Below are 19,162 nucleotides of genomic sequence, written 5' to 3' on the forward strand. Positions count from 1 at the left end.
ATGTTGACCTAAATGACTAATGATGATAAATACAATCCACCTGTGTGTAATCAAGTCTCCGTATAAATGCACCTGCACTGTGATAGTCTCAGAGGTCCGTTAAAAGCGCAGACAGCATCATGAAGAACAAGGAACACACCAGGCAGGTCCGAGATACTGTTGTGAAGAAGTTTAAAGCCGGATTTGGATACAAAAATATTTCCCAAGCTTTAAACATCCCAAGGAGCACTGTGCAAGCGATAATATTGAAATGGAAGGAGTATCAGACCACTGCAAATCTACCAAGACCTGGCTGTCCCTCTAAACCTTCAGCTCATACAAGGAGAAGACTGATCAGAGATGCAGCCAAGAGGCCCATGATCATTCTGGATGAACTGCAGAGATCTACAGCTGAGGTGGGAGACTCTATCCATAGGACAACAATCAGTCGTATATTGCACAAATCTGGCCTTTATGGAAGAGTGGCAAGAAGAAAGCCATTTCTTAAAGATATCCATAAAAAGTGTCGTTTAAAGTTTGCCACAAGCCACCTGGGAGACACACCAAACATGTGGAAGAAGGTGCTCTGGTCAGATGAAACCAAAATTGAACTTTTTGGCAACAATGCAAAACGTTATGTTTGGCGTAAAAGCAACACAGCTGAACACACCATCCCCACTGTCAAACATGGTGGTGGCAGCATCATGGTTTGGGCCTGCTTTTCTTCAGCAGGGACAGGGAAGATGGTTAAAATTGATGGGAAGATGGTTTGGAGCCAAATACAGGACCATTCTGGAAGAAACCCTGATGGAGTCTGCAAAAGACCTGAGACTGGGACGGAGATTTGACTTCCAACAAGACAATGATCCAAAACATAAAGCTAAATCTACAATGGAATGGTTCAAATGGTGTTAGAATGGCCAAGTCAAAGTCCAGACCTGAATCCAATCGAGAATCTGTGGAAAGAACTGAAAACTGCTGTTCACAAATGCTCTCCATCCAACCTCACTGAGCTCGAGCTGTTTTGCAAGGAGGAATGGGAAAAAAAATTCAGTCTCTCGATGTGCAAAACTGATAGAGACATACCCCAAGCGAATTACAGCTGTAATCGCAGCAAAAGGTGGCGCTACAAAGTATTAACTTAAGGGGGCTGAATAATTTTGCACGCCCAATTTTTCAGTTTTTGATTTGTTAAAATAGTTTGAAATATCCAATAAATGTCGTTCCACTTCATGATTGTGTCCCACTTGTTGTTGATTCTTCACAAAATAATACAGTTTTATATCTTTATGTTTGAAGCCTGAAATGTGGCAAAAGGTCGCAAAGTTCAAGGGGGCCGAATACTTTCGCAAGGCACTGTATTAGTTATCAGGGTCATTTGTGTGCTGCAGAGTTAGTCTGGCCAAAGATGGATATTTCAGAAGACAATTTCAGCTTACTTAACAGTGTTTTATCAGGGAATGATCTCACACTTCCTGTATAGTGAAACGATCTTCAAACAGCAGGCTAAGATAACGCCCAATCTCACTTTATTGTATCAGTTAAAACATATCTTACGTGCGATGATTCGTAGTCACACTTTAATCAAATTAGGCTATAACTTTAGGCATAATGAAGGGCTTCAAAACGCCTTTATAGGTTTAGCAAATCATTATAGGCAAACATCATGTGGCATAAAGTCTGACAAGTCCTTGTTGGTTTTATGCAGAGTCACATGTTAAAATTGTTTTCACAGACTAGGGATAACTCTGCTTGTTTTTACAAAGCCTTTTATAGGTACTGAAGTTTGGGCCATTGTACAGTAGGGGGCAATATTATAGATACTAATCACAGATTTGAGATATCTAGAAATGTATAGGGAAACATTACCTACAGTTGAAGTCGGAAGTTTACATACACATAGGTTAGTCATTAATAAATCTTGTTTTTCAACCACTCCACAAATTTCTTGTTAACAAACTATAGTTTTGGCAAGTCGGTTAGGACATCTACTTTGTGCATGACACAAGTCATTTGTACAACAATTGTTTACAGACAGATTATTTCACTTATAATTCACTGTATCACAATTCCAGTGGGTCAGAAGTTTACATACACTAAGTTGACTGTGCCTTTAAACAGCTTGGAAAGTTCCAGAAAATGATGTCATGGTTTTAGAAGCTTCTGATAGGCTAATTGACATCATTTGAGTCAATTGGAGGTGTACCTGTGGATGTATTTCAAGGCCTACCTTCAAACTCAGTGCCTCTTTACTTGACAAGCCCGGGCCTGATCTGACATAACAGACATTGAATGAGCCTGAATCCTAAAAAAGGCCAGATTTCTAGTTAACTCGGCTATATTGATTTAAACTGGTGTTGAGAACATCACAGCGGAGGAATAATGGTTGGACGCACTGCCAAATTCTCTACAACAGCTCTGTTGCGTGTTACCACGCCAGCCCAGGACCTCTACATCCGGCTTCTTCCCCTGCGGGATCGCCTGAGACCAGTCACCTGGACAACTGATGAAACTGAGGCGTATTTCTGTCTGTAATAAAACCCTTTTGTGAGGAAAAGCTCATTATGATTGGCTGGGCCTGGCTCCCAAGTGGGTGGCCCTATGCCCTCCCAGGCCCACCCATGGCTGATGTAAAATCCATAGATTAGGGCCTAATTATTTGATTTAAATTGATTGATTTTTTTATTTAAATTGACTGCCGTCCATGACTCCAAGTTACGTGAATGAGAGCTTTAAAAAGTGCTCTTTTTTATTTATTAAAGTGTTGATTTTCACCCATCATCCACATGTTTAATCCGTGACACTTCTGTGACCTTCCTAACAATTTCTCGCTCTCAACGATTCAGAGGAAAAGAGATGAGTAGAAGTAGTTAAATATTAAGGTCGCCATCCCTGCATAATTTACAACAAAGATTAATGAGGGAGAGTACATATGAAGCCATTTACAGTCTTACACAGAGGTAGAGTGTGTACAAGCAGTGCACAGAATCTTGGAACATAATGGCTTCAATCGTAAAGCTCAGCATTCTACTACTTGCTTTCCTGAAGAAAACCATCCATGCAGACCAAGAATTCAATGAGATTGTGGCGGAAGGTTGATGTTTATTCCCGTTTCACTGGCGAGTCATTTCCACTGATTGGCAACCGTTTGATTTTCACGTATAAAACTAAAGAAAGCACCTTGCTGTGGACCATTTGTAAAACCTTAATCTGAGAATTTCATGCTGGCTGCTGGTTTAAAGGGATCGACTAAAATGATCTACCAGGAGATTACAGATCCATGATCGCACTCAATCAGACTCGGGGTGGTACAAGCTTGAGTGCAGGGGACCTAGTTGGTCATTGCAGCACACAATACCGCTCACCGTTTGCAGGGCTTTAAACTATAAACCACTACTGCCTGTTCATACTGGAGACATTAAACCTGCAGTGTAAGGGTGCAAGGGGTGGGGACAACATGTCAGTTTGATAGTACCAGGCAGGTTTTTGGCCAATGGGCAGATCCCGGGCGAACCTTAAGGAGGACGTAGGTAGCCGGGTGCAGCTGGCTGAGAAAAGCACCTCTTTCCACATCCCTAACCTTACCATAGACAACTTTGCGTTTACAGCTGCCTGGTATGGGAGGGACTGATGTGTTCACAGATTTGTGTTAGGGAACTCCTCCCTATTTATTTCCTCATTGATGCTCAACCACACAGGGCATCATGAGTGTCGTGTGAATACGGAGTCGTTTATGACAGTGACAGAGGTGAGTTCAACCAAGGTTCCCAAACATTTGGGAACTTTTTCCCCTGTTGAACCCATCTCAGTTCAAAGGTTCGATTATGTTCTGTTGGTCTGCCCCAAGTCTGATCCCCATCACAGAGTTCTTATCAGACTGAGAAAAAGGTTGCTCCCATCTGGAACTCTAATCCTACTGAGTCTGATAGGGTTGTGTGGTACAGACAAGACTGCTCAGGTGGACGGCGTCATTTTGGACACAGAATATGGACTAATAATGCCTAAGGATGTGGATGGCCGAATGAGTGTCTCACCCTCACTTCTCTGGTCCTGTGAGGAAAGTTTAAAGGTGTAAATTGACCAATTATCAAGTAAATGCCACTGTGTGGACTGTACACACCTCTCAAACATGCGAGGCTAATGTACAGTATGTTACCTGGTAAAAAGACAACTCTGCAAAATGATTTATATGTACATAGCCATTATATTTCTCTGAATATAAAAAAAAAACAATTTCTCATGAATATGTGCAAGTGTTTTACGTAAAAAAAAAAAATGGTACAAAGCTGATTATTATGGGAGAAAAATACATAATGGATGTTTTTGCTCAGTTCTATTAAATGAAATTAGAATTCTTGTTCCAACATCACTTCTAGGTTTCTGTGATTACAAAGTAACTTGTAGTAGTATTTCCCTGTTGGTTGTTTAAAAAAAAAAAAACTGTATGATATGCATTATGTAAAGTTACTTCCTGCTTTACGTTTCATGCTTTGTATGCTGTTTTTCATGAATAAAGAAATATACCTTTAAAATAGTATTTTGTATTTTAATGTAGGAACAAAAACTAATGAGACCTGTAATATATATATGAGCTAGAGTTTAAGAGTATCATGAGTTCGTAAATGGTATAGGCTACTATTTGTAAATGTGGAGTAAATGCAGGGAACACAAACCATACACACACTTGTAGAATGACAAAGCAAAATAAACCAAAATGCATGTCACTATACATTCTTATGTACAAGAGAGGTGTATTAAGACTTAATGACTTTAAAAAAACTCTCGCTTCAAAGAGACAGTTTGATTTACAAGTAGCATTTTTCGTTTATGTGAAATTAGCACAACGCTATCAATTAGTATCAGATAGGAATACCATGCTGCTTGGATAAAAAATAAAAAAAAGTGTAGATAAAACACAGATTATGCACACATAAAATAACACCGATACAGGAACAAGAAAGACAGTCCCTTACAACATGGAAAACGCTGTTAAATGTACCAAGGGAACGACACATCCACACAGACAGTATGCTAATAGTAACAACAATCACCAGAATATTAGGCTGTAATAAGAGGGACTGATTGAGCCTGCAGACATCCCATCTGGTGCTCCCTCTCTTTCCCAGTCCTCCTCCTTGTGGAGTGAAGGAAGGGAGGGGGGGGGGGGGGGGGGGGGATCTTGCTAGTCCACAACTGTGTGTTTCGGCCAGCTAGGAGTCTGCCAGTGGTTAGAACAGGAGACACTGGCTTCCCCCACAACACAGCCGAGTGTTGCATGGAATCCAATGGAAGTTGTTCAATGTGTCTATTGAAGTTAAGGGCTCTATGTATGTAGCATGTATACTATGGTGGTTTCACTGTATGGGGAATGAGTGTTCAGTCCCTGAGTGTGTGTGTGTGTGTGTCTGTGGTGTGTGTGTGTGTGTCTAGATGGTCTCCACGTAATTGGCTGGGAAGAGTCCCAGGCGTCCATCTTTACTGAAGCCACGCCACCAGACCTTGTCCACCGTTTCCACAGCACTTATGATGTCACCTGGCTCAAAGGAGATCTCTGATTCGTCCTCTGTGGAAAAAAAGAGAAAGCAAGGTTTAACACACTCAGAGAGCATCATAGAGGGGATAGGCGTGTATGTGGTCCATGGTATGAGTTACACCTGGAACTGACCTGCTTGGTAGTCATAGAGAGCTCGAACACACATCTGTCTGTCTGGTGAAATCTGAAAGAAACAGCGAGAAAAACGATCACAAATGGCCCCAGCCTGGGGAAAATTTAATTTTTCCTATTGTAGAGCCCTCTCTTGGTTCTCATCGACATGGCATTCATATTAAATGAGTCATTCTTCAATCCTGTTCCTGGGCTAGACTTGAAGCACAGAAGTAAATACGATGGCATAGGAGGGGACAGAGGCCTTATTACTTTGTTGATTGTGTTACATTCCGTACCTCTTTTCCATTCTCTGAAATCTCCTGGTCCTCAATCTCTTCAACAAAGTCCTCCTCAATTTCATCATCGAAACAAACAGCCAACTCCGGAGTATCTTGGTCCCTCTCAGGTGGACTCATGGATCGTTCTGGGAAAGAGGAATCATGAGAGGGGTTGGATTCTCATTCCCTACTAAACAAGCAAGTGTGTAGTATTTCAAACCCCTTCATGATCTTAAAAATCCATGAGGAAGAGGATTTCTGGAAAAGGATAGGAAATTGTAACATAGCATACCGGTATGTCTGTTCCACGTTATCTCATCAATATAAAGGTTCATTCAGTTTGAGAGCAACTTGGGCAATGTAGGCTAGCGTAGAGTAGAGATAACTAAATGGTTGAGTGTGGTTACATACCTGTACCATTGTGTTCCACCAACTCCCCCTCATCTCTCACCCCATTGGTGGATGGGGCCACAACCTCTTGTGTGATTGGCTGAAGAATAACCTCTGCATCTGAACATAACAAGACATGGGTTAGATTGTGTTAGTTGTATCAGACACTCTTTGCACAACATTCTTATACATACAACTCCTCACTCTTCTTCTCTTTTAATTGTTGTATTTGACCTTTTTGAATTTGTATAACAGGACAGGCCTGTACAAGATACAAAACAATGTACTTTACCTGTGACAGCTGGCTCCTCATCCTCTTCTGAAAGCTCCACCAGCACTGGCTTAGCAGAGGCCTGGATGTCATCTGATTGGTCCTCCTTCTCTTGTTCCTCTGCCACAGGCTCCTGCACCGATAAAGAGTCTGAATCTGGTGCTGAGCCTTCCTCTCCCTCCTCCATGTTTGGGCTTGGCTCTGTATTCCCAACACTGGGCTCAGGCTCTGCCTGTTCTTCCTCATCTTCCTCTTCCTCCACCAGTACGGCTTGTACGGCTGTGTACTGCTCTGGATTGGAGACAATGAACCATTGTGGTTTTAAGTACAGTCATGCCAAACTGACAACACAAATCTATAACGGCTTGACAGACACCATTGGTCATTCTACAGTAGGTTGTGTGTATGATGAGGACCTACCTGTTGACTGCAGTGGACTCTCTGGCAGGGGGACAGTGGGAGGCTGTGGTGCTGGGGCAGGCTCCATGGAGACTAGTGGAGAGGGGGAACACTCAGGCTGGGACTGGGGAGGGGTATCTGGGGGAAATGGTGGCAGAACCTGAGCCTGGTGCTGGTTCTCTGGAATGGTGGAGGTCAGGGTGGCTAGGAGGCCTGGAGAGGCTGGGGGGGCAGAGGGCTGGGTTGGAGGCTGAGACTGGGGGCTGGGTGATGGGAGGGTAGGCCGGGCTGAGACAGCAGGGGCGAAGTGGAGGGGTGATGTGGGAGGGGACACCAGGGGGGCGCGGGGGCTCTGGGGAGAGGTGATTGGGCGGAAGCTGGTGCTGGGTGGAGACATGGTGCGGTGGAAGGGGGAGGAGGGGACACGGGAGAAGGGTGAAACCAATGTTGGACTGCGGGGGGAGGTCGGAGTGGGGCCGTCCCATTTCCCAAAGATGAATGCTGTGTCAGTCAGGCTGCGCTGGTACCGCCTTAATGGAGGTTTGCCTTTGTGGAGAGAGAGAGGGAGGGAAGAAAGACCCAAATTAAGAAATGCACTGCAACAAGACCAATAATGGTTGTTTAGGTTCATGCACGATTGACTGACTGGCTTCATAATCACACACTGCGTAGACAAGCCACACCTTGGTTTGCCAATGCTTATTAACAGACACACAGTGAATTTACCTGTACGTGGTGAGCCGGGGCTGGATGGGCTTTGGGACGATGATGATGACAGCTGTCTGAAGAACTCTCTGGGGTTCATGGAGCGCTGTGATACCAGCACTGCTGCCTCCTACGGGTAGGAAGAGGAATCACACCACACTGTTTTACCCGAATGATGTAAAGGAAACTACAGCCAGGTCTCAATAGTCTAAAGCTATCTCCTCTCCTCCTTCTTCTCCTCCTTTCCTTTCCTTCATCTGCGCTGGTGTGAAAGAAGTGGACAGGTTCCCATGATAGGCCATATTCCTTTTGACCTATCCTGTGTTTTCAGATCAGTGCAGATGAAGGACAGGAGACAAGGAGAGGAAGCCACTTCAGAGCGTTGGGACACACCATATGACATGAACAAGAGGTGAGGTGTTTATGGAAGAGTAGCAAGGGAGTTTATTGGGATTAGAGAGGTCAGTAAGAGAGACACTCACTGCTGCTTTCTCGATGGACTCGCTGCGTCTCAAGCGAGCTCTCATGTCCTCCTCATGCTCTCTCTGCTGCAGCTCCTGTCACACACCAACAGAGAGGTCAGAGGTCAGAGTTCAGACACACACAGGCACAGAGTTCAGCGTAAAGATGCATGCAAAAACACAGAGTTCAGAAGTCAGAAACACCTAGAGGTCGAGTCGCCCAATAACTTTCTCACTCATTCGTTCTTTCTCTCACCCATCTTGATTTCTCCTGCTTCCTCACTTCTGCCTCCAGCTGGGCCTGCATTCTCCTGGGAGATACAGAGATACAGAGATGTCAGAAACCTCATAGAATATTAGCCTTAAGTAGCTTTTACTTTGACAACACATTCAAATACCTGATAGTGACACAAGAGAATACCCTTGAGTCAGAGATTGTGTTAGTAAGTCTTGAGTCAGTGTGTGTGTGTGTGTGCCCAACTTTCTGACCTCTGCCCTTCGATCATCTGTAGTTTCTCGTTCATTTTCCTCTCCCTCTCGTCAGCCTCTTTCCGTTCCTTCAGCACTCTCTCTTTCTCACAACGGCGTCTCTCCTCCACTGCTCGCTTCCTCTCTTCCTCCTTCCGCTCTTCCTCCTCACGCTGAGAGAGAGCGAGAGAGAAAGAGGAAGATGGAACACAATAGATGAAGACTTATTACAGTTGACAATGTGACCATTAAAGATGTGACGTGATGTGAACACTAAAGATGTGACGTGATGTGAACATTAAAGATGTGACGTGATGTGAACACTAAAGATGTGACGTGACGTGAACACTAAAGATGTGACGTGAACACTAAAGATGTAACGTGAACACTAAAGATGTGACGTGATGTGAACACTAAAGATGTGACGTGATGTGAACACTAAAGATGTGATGTGAACATTAAAGATGTGACGTGATGTGAACACTAAAGATGTGATGTGAACATTAAAGATGTGACGTGATGTGAACACTAAAGATGTGATGTGAACATTAAAGATGTGACGTGATGTGAACATTAAAGATGTGACGTGATGTGAACACTAAAGATGTGATGTGAACACTAAAGATGTGATGTGAACACTAAAGATGTGACGTGAACACTAAAGATGTGACGTGATGTGAACACTAAAGATGTGATGTGAACACTAAAGATGTGACGTGATGTGAACACTAAAGATGTGACGTGATGTGAACACTAAAGATGTGACGTGATGTGAACATTAAAGATGTGACGTGATGTGAACACTAAAGATGTGACGTGATGTGAACACTAAAGATGTGACGTGATGTGAACACTAAAGATGTGACGTGATGTGAACACTAAAGATGTGACGTGATGTGAACACTAAAGATGTGACGTGATGTGAACATTAAAGATGTGACGTGATGTGAACATTAAAGATGTGACGTGATGTGAACACTAAAGATGTGATGTGAACATTAAAGATGTGACGTGAACACTAAAGATGTGACGTGATGTGAAAATTAAAGATGTGACGTGATGTGAACATTAAAGATGTGATGTGAACACTAAAGATGTGACGTGATGTGAACACTAAAGATGTGACATGAGTGAACATCAAATATGTGACGTGATGTGAACACTAAAGATGTGACGTGATGTGAACATTAAAGATGTGACGTGATGTGAACACTAAAGATGTGACGTGATGTGAACACTAAAGATGTGACGTGATGTGAACACTAAAGATGTGACGTGATGTGAACATTAAAGATGTGATGTGAACACTAAAGATGTGACGTGAAGTGAACATTAAAGAGGACAACTACTTTTCTTCTGTTGCATTGACAAATTACTAGAAAAACTGTCTAAAGCTATGAGGGTAACTGTGACTACGTTTCTGTGTAGGCTACCTCTGCACGTGCCCAGAAGGAGTCTCTGTTGGCCCGTCTCATCTCCATGGCAGCGTTAGTCTTCCTGTAGTTAGTGCCCTATCAACAGAGATCGGCAGATGCAGAGGAAAGAGAGTGTGACTGGAGAACAACACTGTATGTACATATTGCATAAGGAGCCTTGGTTGTTTGTAACTCATAATTGCTAAAGTATGAAAAATTTTTCAAAACATACAGTAGGTATAGAGGAAGTACAATGCATGACAGAGATTAAAACTGAGAGAATCTAACTGTGGGATCCTCCTCCATGTAAAAGCACAGTTCCAGGTTTTGTCCAGGTGTTAGCGCCCCCTCCTGTGGACAGAGATGGTATTGCAGGAGGAGCACTCACCACTGTCTCCTCCTTGTCCTTGGACCGACTGCTTCTTCTGACTTGCTCTGTCTGGGGGCGGACTTTACTGAGCTCAGTGCCTATCTTCTCCTCTGTGACATCCTCAGTACTCTCAGCACTGATAAACACATGAGCCTCCTGCAAAAAAAGATGAAGAAGACGAGAAAGAAGAGAGAGAAAGAAGAGAGAAAGAAAGAAGAGAGAGAGAAAGGAGAAAGAAAAGAGAGAAAGAAGAAGACGAGAATGAGAGAGAGAGGAGAGAAGAGAGAGAGAGAAGAGAGAAAGAAGGAAGAGAGAGGAGAGAAGAGAGAAAGAAGGGAGAGAGAGAAAAGGAGAGAAAGAATGGAGAGAGAAGAGAGAGAAAGAAGGGAGAGAGGAGAGAGAGAGAAAGAAGGGAGAGAGAAGAGAGAAAGAAGGGAGAGAAGAGAGAGAGAGAAAGAGAGTGAAGAGAGAGAGAGAGTGAAGAGAGAGAGAGAAAGAATAGAGAAAGAAAGGAGAGGAAGACGAGAAAGAAAGGAGAGAAAGACGAGAAAGAAAGGAGAGAAAGAAGAGTTGCTGTTAATCTTTGTTACACAGTGCCATGACACTTGCTCCAAAGCGTGTAAACATGACAGCTTGAGTCCCTTCAATAATCTGAGGTCCTGAACATCCTTTCAGTATTTTAGGAGAACATTCCAAGGAAGGACTTCAGCTGTCCAGCAAATTGGTGCATTGTTTTGGGCCTGCACACCACAACTTTGCCACAGACACTTGATGTCACTTGATCCTTTCCAGAACTTTTGGGAACAAGAATGTCATTTTTATTGGCTGCTATGATCTACGGTATCAAACGTGTGAAACTTCAAACTCCAATACAATTCTGCTACAGCATTCCAGACGAGGGAAAGAGAAGGAGATATTTCCCCTCCTTTTTCATGTACCCACTGACCCTGTGAATACATATGTGCACAGACGCACAAACACCCAAACTCGCATGCACGCACACACACACTCTCTCTCCGAATGTAGTTCTTTGAAAGCTTTCCCCCCTCAGTGGTTCCTCTTGGCTGTGGCCTTTGGGCTGTAGCTAAACTATACAGTTGTGTATCAGCTTGTATCTAGTATCTGGCTTACACTAGAGAAGACAAGAAGGAATCTATTGGTTTGGAAGAGATATAGATGGGGGGTGGGGGTGGAAACAGGAAAGAGTGTGTAGTGCAGAGGAATGGAGAATTCACAGAGAGCACAAGGAAAGTGAAATGAGGTGAGGGGAGAGTGGAGAGAGCAGAGATTTCAACAATGGCAAATGACCACAGAACAGTACACTGTGTTCCACTGCTAAACTGTCACTGTACTGATACACTTCAGATAGGCCTGTGTGTGTACGTGTGTGTGTGTGTGTGTTTGCACCCAATTCTGTGTGTGTGTTGAGAAATATTCAAACACCCTCACAGGCCCAGCCCCAACTCTAAATCACACACACATGCACACACACACACACACACACATGCACACACGCACACACACACAGTACGAGGTGCCACTGAGTGAGGATGGAGGGAGTTGTGGATGGTGAAGAGGATTTAAATGATCTCCTCTGTCTCTCCTAACTGTCTGCTATTATGCTTCAGACGATAGGCCTCTCCCTAATACTGTCTAACACGGCTAAGAGCGTGCTCATTAACCTCACACACAGCTGCTATACTCCTCCTCCCCTCTTTTCCCCTGTCCTCTCCCACACACCCACCACTGTCCTTTCCTCTTTCATAGACGTCTCATATCCTTCCATTCTTACTCCTCCCCTCTATCCTCACCTGTACCTTCCTCCTCCTGTCTTGTTCCCTTATTTCTCATCTTCTCCTGAATAGCCCCCCCCCCCCCCCCCCGCCCAAACTCCTTCCACTGTCGCGCCATTTAGCTGATGCTCTTATCCAGAGCGACTTACAGGAGCAATTATAGTGAAGTGTCTTGCTCAAGGACACAACGGCAGATTTTTCAACTAGTCGGCTCGGGTATTTTAACCAGCGACGTTTCGGTTACTGGCCAAAGGCCTACTGGTCTGTACAACATGATAGAATGTACACAGTCCACAATGCAGACGTCCTGCTCAATGCTAATCAATTACTGTCGTAGAGCAACAATGAGCCATTTGCAAAAAGACTCCCACGCTTAGCTTCGGCATCACCAACTAACACAATAATATTGTTTCACATTAGGATACACATTCAGACATCGCTGGTGATTCACCGTCTCTCACACGGCCCTCTGTCGCTAGTTGAGACTTGCAGAGGTAGATGGAGAGAAAGAGAGAGAGACCAGAGAATTGAAGAAGCGCCACGGGGGCATTCTGACTGTCGAAGCACGTCCTAATCCCGACTATTCACTCGGAGGTTTTTGGGACAAACAAACAATAACCAAGTTCTCATTACTCACTCAATCATTAATCCTTCAAATCGACACAAGGATTATTACCGAGCTTCAACACAGAGCAGGATCAGGCTTGCTGGTGGTCCTGCAGTGTCTACTGCACTCGTGCCATTTCCACCACACCACACATGGGAAACAAGACAGAGCGAGGGTCTAACTCACCAAAGCAGGAGGTTAGGTGAGCTTTCTGCTCATCAAATAACACAGTACCACTGAATGGACACAGGTCTCATGTGGTTTTAGAGACCCTACAAAAGGCGATAAGAGAGAAGAGGTTGACAAATATGTGTAGCATCAATGAGAGGCGGAAAGCCCAAGTCTCCCAGAATGGGGTCATCAAATATTGAGGACAGCAGGACTGCAATGTGAAGGGCTGTAAAATGCCACACAGATGCTTTCGTATTTGTTTAATCGCTTTGGGGCACTTTTCACAAGTATGTGGTCAACTTTCACAACTCTTAGTACAAAACTCAAAAGATGATCGTCAAAAAAGGCAGTTGGTTCAAAGCAGTTGGTTCAATTGACTAAGAACAACACAAAACCACAGTCAGTTTTTCACCAAACCTAATCAGTGTTTCATCTATTTGTGTGGCAGATAGCCTAGCGTTTAGAGCATTGGGCCACTAACTGGAAGGTTACTGGATTGAATAACCGGGCCGACAAGGTGCGAAATCTGTCAAAATGTGCCCTTGAGCAAGACAATTTAAACCCCAATTTGCTCCAGGGGTGCCGTACTACTATGGCTGACCCTGTAAGACAACACATTTGACTGCACCTATCTGGTGCATGTGGCGGTCATAACATTTTGTTGGCCTGGTTATTGTCATGCAAAAGTCTGCCAATTAATATAAAACACGTTTAGCATCTCCAATCCTCCACATGTTCAAGCCACTTATTCACGCCTTTGGAACATCTGCATGTAAAAAAGTAGAATACATTCATTTAATATATCATCACAAATCATCACAAATTAATTATGTATAATTATGTATTTGTTTGGTCTAAAGAAACATGAAATTAAGAAAATATATGAGTTGGCCTATTTTAGGGCTATGTTATGTGGCTATGCTCCATGCCATAGGCTGTAGGCGTCTTCATTTAGCTGACAAGATATCCTTATAAATCCCATGCCATTATTTTACTTTATGATTTTATAGTAAGAAGAATATATACTGGACAAAAATAAAAAACGCAACATTTAATGTGAAATAAAAGATACCTGAAATGTTCCATACGCACGAAAAGATTAGATCTCCAAAATGTTGTGCACAATTGTGTTTCCATCCCTGTTAGTGAGCATTTCTCCTTTACCAAAATAATCCATCCACCTGACAGGTGTGGAATATCAAGAAGCTGATTAAACAGCATGATCTTTACATAGGTGCACCTTGTGCTGGGGACAATAAAAGGTCCCTCTAAAAATGTGCAGTTCCGCCACACAACACAATGCCACAGATGTCTCAAGTTTTTGGGGATCGTGCAATTGGCATGCCGACTGCAGAAATGTCCACCAGAGCGGTTGCCAGAGAATTGAATATTAATTTCTCCACCAACATAATTTTAGAGAATTTGGCAGTTTGTCCAACCAGTCTCACAATTGCAGACCACGTGTAACCATGCCAGCCCAGGACCTCCACATCCAGCTTGTCTAAAACCAGCAACCCAGAAAGCTGATGAAACTGAGGAGTATTTCTGTCTGTAATAAAGCCCTTGTGGTGAAAAACTCATTCTGATTGGCTGGGCCTCGGCTGCACAGTTATTCTCTCATCAAGTGATCAATATATTCACCCATCAGACTATTCTCAATTTAATCTGGTCTTTACTAATATCCCAAATTAGTTTAGATTTAGAATGGCCCATTATCAAATGGGCAGGAACAGGGGCAAAAATACATGTCATCTGTGTGCACTCGAATAGTGAATGGAGGCGGAGTGCTTTCCCACCCGTTTTGTAGGCGACTTCGCTTTTATGGCTGACCTGTGCTTAACACGAGCAGCTGAGAAATACATACAAGAACATGTATTTCACTCCAAGCATGAACCACTGCTTGCGGAGCATGCTCTCACTGCCGACAGGTGATATCCTGCACAAACTGTTGCCCATGGGCTCTCCAACCTTGTTCATGCAGCTACCCATTGCTTGATTTGGGAAGCTAAGTGAAATCTGTTCGGGAACATCGATAGTAGTTTTTTTCAACAAAATATTGTCACGGCCCCTCCTCTGCAGTGCAGGGGCGGTTCCTCCTGCAGGCAGAGGAGGGTCGTTAGTGATTGGAGTCACCTGGGCTCAAAGTATTTAAACTGTTTCACTAATCACTCGTCTCTCTCTCTGCTCCTCCAGGTATGATCCTGTTTTGTTTGTTCCTTTGTAGTTTTCACTCAGTCATTCACAAACACAGATTCACGCATCCCTGCACTTTACATACACCCTACATTATGATACTTTCACACCTCATTCCTTTTCTTTGTTTAAAGTTAATAGTTTTGGTTTACAATAAAGAACCTTTTTGTTTGGCCTATACCTGTTGTTCGTGTCTCCTCATTTTTGCCACAGGCTATGAGCCGGCCTGTGACAATATAGTTCACTAAACTGTTGACAGCCCGTCTGCACGCACGAGAAAGGAATAAAGTAGAGATAGGAGATGGAAACGCATGGCGGTGAGATATTCTGTATGGCTAAAAGGTAATGTGTCACCCAATTAAATATGAAAATATAAAAACATGACCTATTGCTAGGCTATTCAAAATCAAATGCACACATTTTTGGCTAACTAAACCAATCAATTAAACAACAGCATCGCCTAGGGCTATACGTTCTCTCCGGGACTCATGGATAAACATTTTGAAGGGTACAGTAGCACAAGGTAAGCAGTCCTTCCCGTATGCATAATAATACAGTCCACACTCAAAGGCGATTACTCAAATTTGTTAACATTGGGAGTATAGGCTAGACCTATTAAGTGCCAAAGACAATCAAATCAGTTTGATGTGTAAAATGCGGTAGGCTGAGTATAGTATTGTACAATCATACTTTTAATTCATATTTTTATTTTTTATTTTATAAACCTATGCATATGCATAAACTCTAATATTCATGTGGGTGTTTTGAATTAATCATCATCTTCGAAAGCTACTGTGTTACGCTTTGTAGACATCCACAACAAGCATGTTTTACACAGTTTCAACCTGCTGTTTATCTTCTTTCTTGGTTACTACATTACCTTTTGACTGGTACTGTGTATATATACACACGTTTCACATTGCAATACATGTTCATATGAAGTGATTGCCTTCCACAATGCTCACAGTACTTTAATATGATTATTTTCGGTTAAAAATACATTTTACTATTACCTTAATCCGACTGCTCTTAACTGACAATCACTAAAACGTCAAATCTATAGGTTTACCAAACATGTAAACCTGTTTGTCTACTACAGATTTGGTGAACATTATGAAAATGTATGTCTGTATTGTAAAAACATTAAGTATGACATATCCTCGAATGTACTTCTATGACTAATCTGATATTGACAATATTAGAGCTGTACTGTATGTAACAAATCAAATCTCAATGTATTGGTCGTGTACAACGATTAGCAGATGGTACAGCAGGTGTAGCGAAATGCTTGTGTTTCTAGCTTCTACAGTGCAGTAATACAATACCAATACAATACCAATAAGCAAATATTCCAGAAGATTCAAAACAATAAATAAATACACCCCTATTAAAACATGGATCCAAAATTAAGTTGCTGGGATCTTTTTGATGGGGGGGGGGTGTCACACCCTGACCTTAGAGATCCCTGTTTATTCTCTAAAGTTTGGTTAGGTCAGGGTGTGACTACGGGTGGGTACTCTAGTTTTTGTAGATCTATGTTTTCTTTTTCTTCATTGGCCTAGTATGGTTCCCAATCAGAGGCAGCTGTCTATCGTTGTCTCTGATTGGGGATCATACTTAGGCAGCCTTTTTTCCCACCTTCAGTTGTGGGATCTTGTCCTTGTTTGGCTGCATGTATTTTTGCACGGCGAAGCTTTTCGTTTGTTGTATTGTTTATTTTTTATATTTTTTGCTGGCTCACATTTAAAAAAAAAAATAGGATGAATTCAAATCACGCTGCGCCTTGGTCTACCCCTAACGACGAACGTTACAGGGGGGTTTCACACTGTTTTACTAAAACGTCAGTGGCCAATACAGTACTGTCATACCGTAATATATGCCATTTATGTAACAGTCCACACATTTTGGTATGTGTTCCCAATGAGGATAGAACCATCAACTCTGGGGTAAAAAGTGCCATGTTCTTATGAGCTCAGCCACGTACAGGACCACTACAATACATAAGTACAATATAATACTAGAAAATACAATACACAATTAATTCACCACAGACTTGTGAAAATAACACCAAAGCGACAAAAAAAAAAAAATGGTAATTTGACATTAGTGCAGTCGAAATGCCATATTGTATCTGACTGGAAGTGAGTGTGTGTGTGCGTGCGTGAAGCATACGTGTGTATGTGTGTGTTTGGTTAGGGATCCTTCTCCTCCCACACTTCAGAGGGGTATTCCTACACAAATATGTGGGTTCAGACCCTGTCGACTACAGTGTGTCACCATCAGTCTTTTATCAAGGAATGACCCACAGTGCAACCCAGGGGCCAAGAACACATATAGAAACACACACATTCATATTACGTAATAAACTAAACACACACACACAGTCTTGTATATCTGAGACTGGGGGGTCACAGAGGTGCCTGGCCAAATACCTAATTGAGTGTTTAAAAAAAAAGAGACGAAAACTAACATCAAACATTCCGGGGATGCTTCTGGAGTTGACCGGGTGATGCCTTAATATGGAAACTAGTTCAAATGGGGTCTGACTATAGGCTGAATGGACGACCCATAAACTTCTCTGCAGCTAGATGGAAATGTTAAATAAACACCGTTTTAGGGGCACACATGGAGGGACACAGCAGACAGAGCTGCCAGCATCTGGCCACTTAACACACACTGTGGCGCACGCACACACGCATACACATCCGCTCACACACACACACACACACACACTCCTCCTTCTCCCTGTATTCCCCCATTCCTTTCTCCGTTTCCTGCCAGGCTCTGTCACCACTTAGTAAGTGGTTGTTTGTGTTGTGCCTGTCGGTGGCCCATCTCCCCATCTTGGTGGCACCAGGAACAATAGGGTCAGGAAGAGTGGACCCCAGCCTGGGTATGGGCCCAGCCCACAACTGGACCAGACCAACCTATGCAGTAGGAAGTGCTCTGAGGACAGGAAGACGTACAACAATGGAAGGTAAACTACTGTGTGTAAATATAGAGCATGTGTGTATGTGTATGTGTGTGTGTGTGTGTGTGTGTGTGTGTATCTATGTTTGTATGTGTGAGAGACAGAGAGAAGTTGTGTGTGTGTGTGGGGGAGGGTTTTGTGTGTGTGCCTGCTGGTGCATATTTACTGATGTATTCGTGTGCACATAATGCACGTGCTGGTGTGGGTTTGATGCGTGTGTGTGACAACTTGACTATTCATTCCCTCGGGCCTGGTCAGGCGAGTTCCACCCTTCCCACACTAGCATCACCCAGCTCTCTCTGTATCGCCTTGACAGTTACTACCGGAGCCTGTTTACCCATTATTCATCGTTAGAGAAACAGAGTGAAGAGACAAAACAGCCACCCACGGAGAGCTACATTCCACAACGGTACCGACACGGGATTGTAGGAGATGGATAGAGAAAGTGAGTGAAAGAGAGAAATCTGTATCATGCCTCTCCTGAATGCTATCAAATGCTGCAGCTGCAATAAGGCCCCTCAAACTGGCTGCATGACCAACAGACAAACTGGTAGCGCAGGGCAGGGATAGGAGTGGTGTGGTACCGTACCTTGAAGAAGGCCTTGATAGCGGGCACATGGCTGGCACATTCCGTCCTGCGGTATTCATCCACGTTTGGCCCGACCTGGAGACAAACACAGGAAACACACAGGGGGTGTTGAGCTCTTTTTAACCCAAGCCTCTGTTCACTATCAGAAAGTCTAGTTTCAGTCTTTTGTCATTAGGTACCTGCATGTACACCATTTGACAATGTTAGGGAGTAAGCATAACGTTATTAGCAAGTTACAAATCTTATACGAGATAATTAAGGTACACTGACATTTTTTGGAGGTACAGTATGTTTCACAATTTTCAGATGTGTGTGTGTTTTGCTGGTTACAGATGCACCCCTAACCCACACCACAACATTCCATAAGGTCGCCATAGAGACGGGACCAGCGAAGCACATTGTGAACATTCTAAGCATCTGCTCCCCTGCTTGTGTGTGTGTGTGTGTGTGTGTGT

General features: G+C 43.2%; 1 protein-coding gene across 1 annotated transcript in view; it reads right to left on the reverse strand.

Annotated features, from left to right (window-relative positions):
- Nucleotides 1-1,491: 1,491 nt before the first annotated feature.
- Nucleotides 1,492-19,162, reverse strand: part of LOC139390012 (drebrin-like protein A) — a 63,099-nt gene continuing 45,428 nt past the window's right edge. Inside the window, exons 4-16 of the mRNA XM_071137114.1 lie at nt 18,708-18,782; nt 10,402-10,539; nt 10,032-10,109; nt 8,620-8,771; nt 8,387-8,441; nt 8,152-8,226; nt 7,691-7,799; nt 6,986-7,510; nt 6,587-6,856; nt 6,316-6,414; nt 5,923-6,050; nt 5,645-5,696; nt 1,492-5,542 (exon numbers count right to left, since the gene is read on the reverse strand). Coding sequence (XP_070993215.1) covers nt 5,406-5,542; nt 5,645-5,696; nt 5,923-6,050; nt 6,316-6,414; nt 6,587-6,856; nt 6,986-7,510; nt 7,691-7,799; nt 8,152-8,226; nt 8,387-8,441; nt 8,620-8,771; nt 10,032-10,109; nt 10,402-10,539; nt 18,708-18,782 — 1,893 coding nt within the window. The 3' untranslated portion in view covers nt 1,492-5,405. The remainder of the gene's footprint in view (nt 5,543-5,644; nt 5,697-5,922; nt 6,051-6,315; nt 6,415-6,586; nt 6,857-6,985; nt 7,511-7,690; nt 7,800-8,151; nt 8,227-8,386; nt 8,442-8,619; nt 8,772-10,031; nt 10,110-10,401; nt 10,540-18,707; nt 18,783-19,162) is intronic.

This window comes from Oncorhynchus clarkii, chromosome 30 (genome assembly GCF_045791955.1).
Source record: "Oncorhynchus clarkii lewisi isolate Uvic-CL-2024 chromosome 30, UVic_Ocla_1.0, whole genome shotgun sequence".
Lineage (NCBI taxonomy): Eukaryota > Metazoa > Chordata > Actinopteri > Salmoniformes > Salmonidae > Oncorhynchus > Oncorhynchus clarkii.